Below are 11,541 nucleotides of genomic sequence, written 5' to 3'. Positions count from 1 at the left end.
TTGGTTCCAAAATAATCAATCCCACAACCAGGCCATCATCGCCATTCAGAAAGACAACCCAACAAGCAATGTTAATTGATCCATACAAGCAACAGAACCAGATCAAAGACAAAAAGGGTGTCTCTCATCAATCGGCAAGGAGGAAGCATTCTAGGAAATCATCAGGATACAACAATGGCGTCTCTGTCCAACCAACCATCTAAGAAGGGCATGCAATCAACCGTGAAATTTGCCAGGCGCACTTCCAGCGGCCGATACGTGAGCCTCTCGCGAGATGACCTAGACGAGTCAGGCGAACTCTCCGGCGATTACTCCAACTACACCGTCCACATTCCGGCGACGCCAGACAACCAGCCGATGGAAACCTCCGTCGCTGCCAAGGCCGAAGAACAGTACGTTTCCAATTCGTTGTTCACCGGAGGGTTCAATAGCGTCACGCGTGCCCACCTCATGGACAAGGTGATCGAGTCGGAGGTGACTCACCCGCAAATGGCTGGCGCCAAGGGCTCTGCTTGTGCCATGCCGGCGTGCGACGGAAAGGCCATGAGAGACGAGAGAGGCGCTGACATTATCCCTTGCGATTGTCGGTTCAAGATTTGCCGGGATTGCTTTCTGGATGCCCAGAAGGAAACGGGGCTTTGTCCGGGGTGCAAGGAACCCTACAAATCTGCGGATTACGACGACGGCGATGACTTTCATGAGGTTAATTCTAGTGGAGCACTTTCGTTGCCGGGGCCGGGTGGTTCGAAAGGAGACCGTCAGAACATGTCGGTGATGAAGAGGGGCCAGGGTGGAGAGTTCGACCACAACAAGTGGTTGTTCGAGACCCAAGGAACCTACGGCTATGGCAATGCTTATTGGCCTCAAGATGACGACGGAGATGGAATACACGGCGGTGGAATGGTGGAATCAAACGATAAGCCATGGAAGCCGCTTAGCAGAGTATTACCCGTCCCGCATTCCATTCTTAGCCCTTACAGGTTGTTGATTGCGGTACGGCTGGTGGTTTTGGCTTTCTTCTTGACGTGGAGAGTGAAACATCCAAACGAGGATGCTATCTGGCTATGGTTGATGTCAATCGTTTGTGAAATTTGGTTTGGTTTTTCATGGATTCTAGACCAGATTCCTAAGCTTTGCCCCGTCAATCGTAGCACAGACCTGCAGGTGCTCCGTGAGAAATTCGATATGCCGTCACCGTCCAATCCCACCGGCCGCTCCGACCTTCCCGGAGTTGACATGTTCGTCTCCACCGCCGATCCCGAGAAAGAGCCCCCTTTGGTTACGGCTAACACCATCTTATCCATCTTGGCCGCTGATTACCCCGTGGAGAAGCTCGCTTGCTATATTTCTGATGACGGAGGTGCTCTCCTTACCTTCGAGGCCATGGCGGAGGCCGCCAGCTTTGCCGATCTCTGGGTCCCATTCTGTCGGAAGCACGACATTGAGCCCAGGAACCCAGAGAGCTATTTCACCACTAAGGGGGATCCGACCAAGAACAAGTCGCGGTCGGATTTTGTCAAGGATCGGAGAAGGGTAAAGAGGGAGTACGACGAGTTTAAGGTTAGGATAAATGGGTTGCCGGATTCTATCAGGCGGCGGTCGGACGCCTTCAATGCCAGGGAGGAGATGAAGATGTTGAAGCAGAAGAAGGAGAGTGGAGGCGACCCTTTGGAACCCATCAAGGTCCAAAAGGCAACTTGGATGGCCGACGGCACCCACTGGCCGGGAACCTGGGCCGTCCCGGCTAGGGACCACTCCAAAGGTGACCATGCTGGAATTCTGCAGGTTGTTAGAAAAGACGAACATTTTTTGTACTATTTTGAATGATCAAGAGTTGAACTCATAATCATCATCATATATGTATATATAAATCTATCTATTTCAAATTTGATCTGATTCTAATCTTAATTAATTGATACAGGTGATGTTGAAGCCGCCCAGCTGTGATCCGCTCATGGGCACCACCACCGACGACAGGATCCTCGACTTCACCGACGTCGACATTCGGCTGCCCATGTTTGTGTACATGTCTCGAGAGAAGCGACCGGGCTACGATCACAATAAGAAAGCCGGCGCCATGAACGCACTAGTCCGGTGCTCTGCCGTCTTGTCCAATGGGCCTTTCATGCTCAACCTGGACTGCGATCACTACATCTACAACTGCGAAGCAGTTCGGGAAGGGATGTGCTTCATGATGGACCGAGGCGGCGAAGATATCTGCTACATTCAGTTCCCGCAGAGATTCGAAGGGATTGATCCTTCTGATCGCTATGCTAATCACAACACCGTGTTCTTCGATGGAAACATGAGAGCTCTCGATGGTGTCCAGGTAATGTTCTTATCAAAACCCAACTCGATGTCGCCATGGTAATGTTCTTATCATATTGTGTGTGTGGTTGCTGCTTCAGGGGCCGGTTTATGTAGGAACTGGGACCATGTTCAGGCGCTTTGCTCTCTACGGATTCGATCCTCCGCAGCCCGACAAGCTCGGCCACCGCCCGGATTCGGAGACCCAGAACTTGACGGCCAGCGATTTCGATCCCGAACTAGACGTCTCTCTCCTCCCCAAGCGATTCGGCAACTCCACAATGCTATCCGAGTCCATTGCCGTGGCTGAGTTCCAAGGCCGACCACTGGCCGACCACCCCGCCGTCAAGTTCGGCCGCCCTCCCGGGGCTCTGAGGGAGCCACGCGAGCCACTTGACGCTGCAACGGTGGCCGAAGCTGTATCGGTGATCTCTTGCTGGTACGAGGACAAGACGGAGTGGGGTGATCGAGTCGGCTGGATCTACGGATCGGTAACCGAAGATGTGGTCACCGGCTACAGGATGCACAACCGTGGGTGGCGATCAGTTTACTGCATCACCAAGCGGGACGCCTTCCGGGGCTCTGCTCCGATCAACCTCACCGACCGGCTGCACCAGGTTCTCCGGTGGGCCACTGGGTCCGTTGAAATTTTCTTTTCCCGGAACAACGCCTTTCTGGCCTCCAAGAAACTGAAGGTTCTACAGCGGCTGGCTTATCTCAACGTCGGCATCTACCCCTTCACCTCCATTTTCCTTGTGGTCTACTGTTTTCTCCCGGCACTCTCCCTCATCTCCGGCCAATTCATCGTCCAAAGCCTCGACGTCCAGTTCCTCATCTACCTCCTAGTCATCACCTTGTGCCTCATCGGCCTCGCCATTCTAGAGGTCAAGTGGTCCGGTGTTGGGCTGGAGCAATGGTGGAGAAACGAGCAGTTCTGGCTGATATCAGGAACCAGCGCCCACTTGGCAGCTGTTGTTCAAGGACTTCTGAAGGTGATGGCCGGAATCGAGATCTCCTTCACCCTGACCTCAAAATCCGCCGGAGACGACAACGATGACATATTCGCGGAGCTGTACCTGGTGAAGTGGACGTCCCTGATGATTCCCCCGATAGTGATAGCGATGATGAACATAATCGCGATGGTAGTGGCCTTCTCCAGGACGGTGTACAGCACGGTGCCGCAGTGGAATAAGTTCATCGGAGGCGCGTTCTTCAGCTTCTGGGTTCTGGCTCATCTGTACCCATTCGCCAAGGGTTTGATGGGTCGAAGGGGGAAGACGCCGACCATCGTCTTCGTGTGGGCCGGTCTCATCGCCATTACGCTTTCCCTCCTCTGGATCGCCGTCAACCCACCAAAGCCGTCCACTGACGCCGCCACGGGAGCCTCTAGTTTTACATTCCCATGAACATTAGGATTAATTATAATTAATTTCTTCATCGGAGTTGCTGTAACAGTAATTAATTAACGTTAATTATGGAAGATTAATTAGGCACGTGTGTAATTCATCATCACATCATTATCCCACAATGTGTGTGTGTGTGTGAGATTAATTAATGCATGTTTAAGTGTCAATTTCTACTACTCACAAGAATAAATTCATCTTCAATGTGTTTCATGGTTTTATATTTTTTTCTATCTAATATTGTTAATATAATAAAAATATTTTTATATTTTCTGTCTTCTTTCTTTTATTCTTGTTCTCTATCCGACCGACGAATTAGTTGAAATTTGATAATTTAGACATATCTTTCTCCCCTTGCCATGTACAACAACTCAAAGTGAAAGAGAGAGATAGACTTTCGTATTCTTAACTAGTTCACCATACGAGAAAAATAGATGGAGAGTGTGATGGGTATTTCCCACACCACTTCTTATAGACTAGACATGATCTAGCAGGTTGACGCAATCGCCAGAAACCCAAGGCCAAGCTCGTCAGAACAAAGTCACATGTCACTGAGACTCGAGCTCAGCGTAACCAAGCGAGCTCCCAGCGATGTTGGCCTAACTGTTCAGCTCGCATAACAGGAAGACCACGGGACAACCAGAGAACAATCGTGGACCGGACATTATTCTAGTTGGGTCGTCCGAGCCCGACTTGGCCTTACCCTTTCGGCCCACCTCTCAGCCCCTCTCCTGGCCCATGCTTGTCCCATCCTGGCCCTATATCGGGCTGTAGCGACATCATTACAGCCTCTTCGGGGTATCCATGCGCCCGCCTCAGATCCCATCCTCATTAATGACAGATCTCATCCTTATTAATGGAGGATTATTAATGGTGGATCCCATCCATATTAGTGAGGGTCCTATCGACACCATGCGACCACCTGGGTACCTTCACTAGCACTAGATATTCAGTCTCATCACCTGCAAACGCACGACGCATATAAAGAGGAGGATATTTCTTTTTCTTATATGAGCCAGCTCTGGAGAGAGTAGAATGTATGTTTTTTCCTCTGACCTACTGATACACGACCTTGACCTTACTCTCTCATTGACTGGAGCATCAGAGTGCTTGCAGGTGTCGGTCGTCGGAACATTGACGGAACCACATAAAATTCCTTAGTGTGCCTTCTCTTATTCCTTTTCGGGTTCATTTTCTCAGAGTGAGCAAACAAATCATAGTCGACCAATTCCCAACGTTGATAGAGAAAAAATGTGATGGCATTCTCATCTCATTTAAAATTTTTAACATTTGTAAAGTAATAACTAGGGAAAATGTAACTATAGTTGTAAAGTGAAGGGAAATCACTTTATTTTTCAAATGTTAAGGGTGCTCTTGTTTTTTTTTTTTTTAGGGTTAATGGTGAAAATAATTCAATTCTTTTTGCGAATTTGTAATTTTATTTTATCCTTTTAATTTTGACAATTAGGTTTAAATTATTTCTGTTGTGCCAAAGAAATTGGAAAAGTTTAAAGAAACTTTTTGGCAAAGCTCGCGGCAGTGTGCCGCGAGCTCGCAGCAATATGCCGCTAGCTTACGGCACATTACCGCAAGCACAGGAAGCTCGCGGTAATGAGCCGCGAGCTTACGGAGCCTAGCGCGTGGCTCGCGGCTATTGTTTTGCTGAGTCGTGAGTCACCAAGCACGGGCTTGCGGGAGTGAGGTGTGCCGCGAGCTCGCGGCAAGGCGATGTGCCGCGGGTTCGCGGCACATTGCCACAAGCTTGTTTGCGGCAGAACCATTGCCGCACGCGCCGCCAGAGGACCTTGCAGCCAGCGCGGCCTGGCGGAAAGCTCAAGGGCCTCGTGGCAACGTACGTCTTCCAAAAAAACCAAGAGCCCCACTCGGAAAATGTTACGTGTCCACACCAGCCACCCTTGAAAATCGGGCCCTATAAGTATCTAGCTACAAGACAGTGAACATGACTTCCAACTTTGGTAAAATCTGGACATTTTGAATACACTTTTACTATTTCCTTTATGGTGAACAATTTCATTGGGATTCGGGACTTGACTTTAGCATTAGAGGGTCTTCGCGGGGAAGATTCTCGCGAGTCTTCTGACCCATTTTCTCAGCATTAACAGGGTCGAATTCTTGTGGCGAGCTTAGCGGCGAAGGTAAAGTCTTGCGGTGAATCTAGTGGCGAAGGCCAAGCCTAGTGGCGAAGCTCGTGGCAAAGCTTTGTGGCGAAGCTTGTGGCGAAACTAGTGGCAAAACTTGTGGCGAAGCTAGTGGCGAAAACTTGTGACGAAACCTTGTAGCGAAGCTTGTGGCGAAGCTAGTGGCGAATCTAGTGGCGAAAGCTTGTGGCGAAACTAGTGGCGAAGTCTTGTGGCGAAGCTAGTGGCGAAAGCTTGTGGTGAAGCTAGTGGCGAAACTTGTGGCAAAACTAGTGGCGAAAGCTTGTGACAAAGCTAGTGGCGAATCCTTGTGGCGAAACTAGTGGCAAAAACTTGTGGCAAAGCTGGTGGCAAGAGCTAGTGGCGAATCCTTACTGCGAGCATACTAGCGGCAATTTCTCTTGAGGTGACATCTCTTACGACAACCCAACTTCACTCGACACCAAGCTCTAGTGGATCCCACATCACAAATTTTAATTGTTGTATTTTGGCAACAACAATTTGGCGTCGTTTGTGGGAAATCGCAACAAAAAGCCAATCTTAACACGAGATGCCGAGAGGGACAAGATCAACTGGTTTGGCAAACCAGCCTAACCCTACCCGGAGGAGCGCTCACACAAGGATATGAGACCCCAGCCAAGTACACCCTATAGTACTTGGACCTTTGGAAGATCATCTAGACAATGAGGTGCGCTCGGAAAACATTCCAATGCTCGAAGGCAATCAGGCTACCGGATTTGGGGGTTTGGAGCACTCGGAATAGGGGGAGATACACCCCGTCAGATGGGGGAGACAGGCGATCAGACAAGGGAGGCAGGTCCCGCCCCCAATACCGGCAAAACAAGAACAACACTCCCCGGGATAGTCCTCGATTCCTTGAAGGAACCCAGCGGCGACATCGGTGCCCCCGGAACCGTCTAGAATAGCCCCTCCCACGGTCCAACTGTTGGATTATGAGCTGTTGCGGAAGAATTTTGAAGAACTAAAACACTAGAATGATGAGTTAAGGACAAACAATGAGGAGAGCATGAAAAGATTACAAGGGATTACTGCTCTTTTGCATGAATTGATGCCGGACATCCATATTCCCCGCATGGGACAAATAGGGGCAGGGGGAGAACACTGGAGATCCCAAAACAACCCCCTAAGGACCCCAAGACAAGGGATAAGAATTGGGACTCCTAGGCTTAATGACCCAGTCCGGGAAACAACAAACCCAAGGGAAAATCACGACAGGAGGCCAGGGAAAGCCCCTATGCACAAAGAAACCGCAGAAAGCACCTACTCAAGAGCTCTTTGCGTCCCGTCTCCACACAGGAACGAAACAGAAAAAGAAACACTCAGAGCGTCTGACGTCAAACGCCTCATAGAAGAAGTGCTAGAGTAGAAAGAAGTTGTGATGACGCCAAGGGAAATCCTTACAAAAGGTTTTCCTCTATCCAAGGAACTCCAGAAGCAACCGGTGCAACCAGGGTTCAAGCTGCATCAACTTTTAGTGTACCTGGGAAAGGAGGATCCTGTGAAGCATGTATAACACTTTGTGGTGATGGTTGTGTTGCATGGATGGGACGAAGTCAATAGGTGCCGAGCCTTCCCACTCTCCTTGGCAGGACAGACTCAACAATGGTTCACAGACTTACCAGCTGGACATATCCAGTCATTCGAACAGCTAAAAAAGAATTTCTAGAAGCATTCTCTGCCTATGTCCCGAAGAAGAAGAGCACCATGTATTTAATGAGCTTGCAACAAAGGCCCAATGAGTCCCTAAAGTAATACACTGAGCGGTTCAGAGCGACCATGCAGGAAGTAAGGGACCTCCCGGTAGGTTTGGAAGCCTCGGCCTTGCTTAACGGAACCATATATGCCCCGCTCAGAAGATCTCTAGCATGTTCTGAGCCAGATTCAATGACCGAACTGTTCTCCCGGGCAGAGCAATTTATTGTTCAATTGGAAATCCTTGAAGCTTGGGAAGGAAAAAGAAAAGGAAGGCAAAACGACATTGGGCCAGATCGGGCTATAAAGGTACAAAGGAGAGATGAGCCCCCAAAGATGCAATTTTGGAGCTTTACCCCCCTCACTGAGCCAAGAGCTGCAATCCTCTCATCCATTGCCCATACAAGACTCATTAAATTTCCCCCACATTCCAGCCAGCCTCTAGGCAAGAACATGGATGCTTTTTGCAAATTTCACGAGTCCACGGGGCACACTATAGAGCAGTGCAGGGAGTTACGCAACCAGATTGAACAACTTATCAGGGAAGAGAAGCTTGACTGGTTTATATTGGATAAGCCAAAAAATTAACAGAATATGGGAGATAGGTCTAGGAGGGATAATCAGAGGAGGCCCCCCCGTCCTAAGTATGATGCCGTAAACAGAAGGGAAAACCAGCAGCCCCGACAGAGGGAAGGAGGAAGAAACAATCAGAAGGGGGAAGAGGCAGGACCAAGCACCGGAGAAAATGAAATGAGCTCATTATGGAAAAAATACACATGATCTCAGGAGGAGAAAATTTAGCAGGCAATTCCTCTTCTGCCAAAAAGGCATATGCGCGACAGGCGCTGCACGTAAACTCGGTGGCTAAGATTCAAGAAGACGAAGATCCTATTATTTTCACACCTGAAGACCAGGGGGATGTGCTGCTACCTCACGATGATCCTTTGGTTATCTCTGCCGTCATTGCTAAGCACCCCATTGAAAGTATACTAGTAGATAATGGAAGCTCTGTTAATCTGTTGTACTGGAACTGTTTCGAAAAGATGCATGTTGCCCATGATCGGTTAAAGACGATCACTTTGCCCCTGTACAGTTTCACAGGAGAGGCGGTGCCAGTGGTCGGATCGGTGCGGTTGCCCATTACACTAGGAGACTACCCTCAAGTGATCACTCGGCAGGTTAATTTCATGGTAGTCAAGATCTTTTCTCCTGCCTACAACGTGATCCTGGGACATTCTCTCATTAATGCTATGAGAGCCGCCATTTCTCCGGGATATTTGTTAATGAAATTCCCTACGCCCAGGGGGTGGGCCAAGTAAGAGGTAATCAGAAACAAGTCAGAGTGTGTTACGTGAGCTCTAAAAAAGGCACCAAGGGGAAAGAGAAAACAGCGACCAAAGAGACTTTAATGATCAGCCAACAAACTCTTGAAGCTAACAAACCTCATCCAATGGAAACACTTGAAGCCAACCTTCTAAACCCCGGTGATAACGAAAGACAAGTGTGCGGGGGGGGGGGGGGGGGGAGCCAACTAAAAGGTTCGGAAAAAGAGGAGATCATTAGATGCCTACGGTCCTACGCAGACATATTTGCTTGGACGCCTGCCGACATGCTTGGAATTAGTCCAGAGATCATATCTCACCGATTGAATGTCTGTCTGGGGGCTCGGCCAATCAAGCAGAAGAAAAAACACCTCGCCCAAGAGAGATTGAGGTACCTGGAAGAAGAAGTAGACAAACTCCTCGATGCGGGATTCATTAAGGAGGTCTAATATCCTGAATGGCTAGCCAATGTTGTGATGGTACCCAAGGCCAATGGGAAATGGAGGGTATGCATCGATTTTACCAATCTAAATAAGGCTTGCCCAAAGGACTCCTACCCGCTCCCTCTGATAGACAGGCTAGTCGATGACACCTCCAGATATGCTGTGTTGAGCTTTCTGGATGCCTTCTCGGGTTACCACCAGATCAGTATGTATCCACCTGACGTTGAGAAAACAACATTCATCATAGAAAATGGGACGTACTGTTATCAAGTGATGCTTTTCAGATTAAAGAACGCAGGAGCCACGTATCAAATGATGGTTAACAAGGTATTCAAAGACCTGCTGGGGGAGGTAATGGAGGCTTACGTAGACGACATGATAGTTAAAAGCAAGCAGGGCGAATCACACGCCATACAACTTGAGAAAGTTTTTGCCGTGTTTAGGAAGAATAATATGCACTTGAATCCCGACAAATACGCGTTTGGGGTGAAATCTAGAAAATTCTTAGGATACATAATTATCCACAGAGGAATAGAGGCTAACCCAGAAAAGGTGTAAGCAGTAATCAACATGGAGTCCCCCACCTCAATGAAGAAGGTTCAGAGTCTGACAGGTCGTTTAACGGCTTTGGGCAGATTTCTCTCTAAGTATGCTGAACGCAGCCTCCCTTTCTTCAAGGCCTTAAAAGGAGGCAAGAACTTCCAATGGACCCTTGAGTGTGAGAAAGCCTTTCAAGAATTGAAAGAGTACTTAAAAGAAATTCCCCTGTTGACCCGACCAGAAATCAGAGAAAAGCTATACTTGTATTTGGGAGTTAGCTATCAGGCGGTAAGCGTAGTTCTTGTCAGGCATTTCAGACAGGTTGACAGCCCGGTCTATTATGTGAGCAAGGTATTGCAAGGGGTAGAGATGCGATACTCTTACGCGGAGAAAATTGCCTTGGCATTGGTGGCGGTAGCTAGAAAGTTAAGACCCTACTTCCAGGCCCATGCCGTGGCAGTATTGACAGATCAACCATTGAGACAGATTCTACAGAAACTCGAATGTTCAGGAAGACTGACTAAATGGGCCATTGAACTCAGTGAGTATAATATTAGCTTCGAGCCAAGAAAGGTGATAAAAGGACAAGCATTGGCAGATTTCATAGTCGAATGCACTCACCCGCCCGCAACGGAAGAAACTCACAATAACGAATGGATGTTGTTCGTCGATGGGGCCTCAAATGCCAAAGGGAGTGGGGTAGGGGTAATGTTGATTTCTCCAGAACAGGAAATCTTGGAATACTCGCTTTGCTTCACCTTCCCCAGTACAAATAACGTAGCAGAATACAAAGCTTTGCTTGCTGGAATGACATTAGCAGAAAGACTAGAGGTAAAACTTGACGGCCCATTGCGACTCTCAGCTGGTGGTACAACAGTTTCAAGGTACCTACGAAGCGAGGGAGCCGGTGTTGGCCCGTTACCTGCAGAACGTGAAAGAACTCGCCCATAGGTTCGGACATTTCGAGCTGATTCAGATTAATAGGTCCCTCAACCAGTACGTAGATGCACTGTCAAAATTAGCCTCTGCCCGAGACACCCCCGGATGCCTAATCCACATGGAAGTCCTCCAACCGCCTAGTGTAGGAGAGGAAGACATCGCGGTGCATTGCATTACAGAGATCGAAGATTGGAGAAGCCCAATACTGAAATATTTGCTTGGTCAAGAACTGCCAGTAACCCTCGCAGAACCAAGGAGATTAAAAATTAGCGCAGCCCGTTTCACAATAATTGGCCAGAAATTATACAAAAGAGGGTACTCCATACCGTTGTTAAAATGTCTTGGGCTAGGGGAAGCACAAGAGGCACTGGAAGAGGTGCATGAGGGGGACTGTGGTGAATACCTCGGAGGAAGGGCATTAGCTGGGAAAATCCTGCGAGCTGGTTTCTTTTGGCCCACAATACGGCAAGACGCCGCCACGAAAGTTCGAACCTGTGACAAGTGCCAGAAACATGCTCCCCTGACAGTAAAGCCTCCGGCCCCCATCCAGCCGATATTCCAACCTCTGCCGTTCGCGTAATGGGGTTTAGACATACTGGGGCCATTCCCAATGGCATCCGCTTAACAAAAATTCTTGCTGATAGCTACAGATTACTTCACAAAGTGGGTAGAAGCTGAACCTCTAGCAACCATCACGGAAAAGAAAGTGGAAGGG

General features: G+C 48.8%; 1 protein-coding gene across 1 annotated transcript; it reads left to right on the top strand.

Annotated features, from left to right (window-relative positions):
* The first annotated feature begins 174 nt into the window (after positions 1-174).
* Positions 175-3,756, top strand: LOC127790451 (cellulose synthase-like protein D4). The gene is made up of 3 exons (XM_052319974.1): positions 175-1,785; positions 1,922-2,329; positions 2,409-3,756. Exons 1-3 carry the CDS (start codon positions 175-177, stop codon positions 3,711-3,713), a joined length of 3,324 nt encoding a protein of 1,107 aa, XP_052175934.1. The 3' UTR covers positions 3,714-3,756.
* Positions 3,757-11,541: the final 7,785 nt, after the last annotated feature.

The sequence above is a fragment of the Diospyros lotus genome, chromosome 14 (assembly GCF_014633365.1).
Source record: "Diospyros lotus cultivar Yz01 chromosome 14, ASM1463336v1, whole genome shotgun sequence".
NCBI lineage: Eukaryota > Viridiplantae > Streptophyta > Magnoliopsida > Ericales > Ebenaceae > Diospyros > Diospyros lotus.
This window is presented reverse-complemented; position numbering and strand designations above follow the sequence as displayed.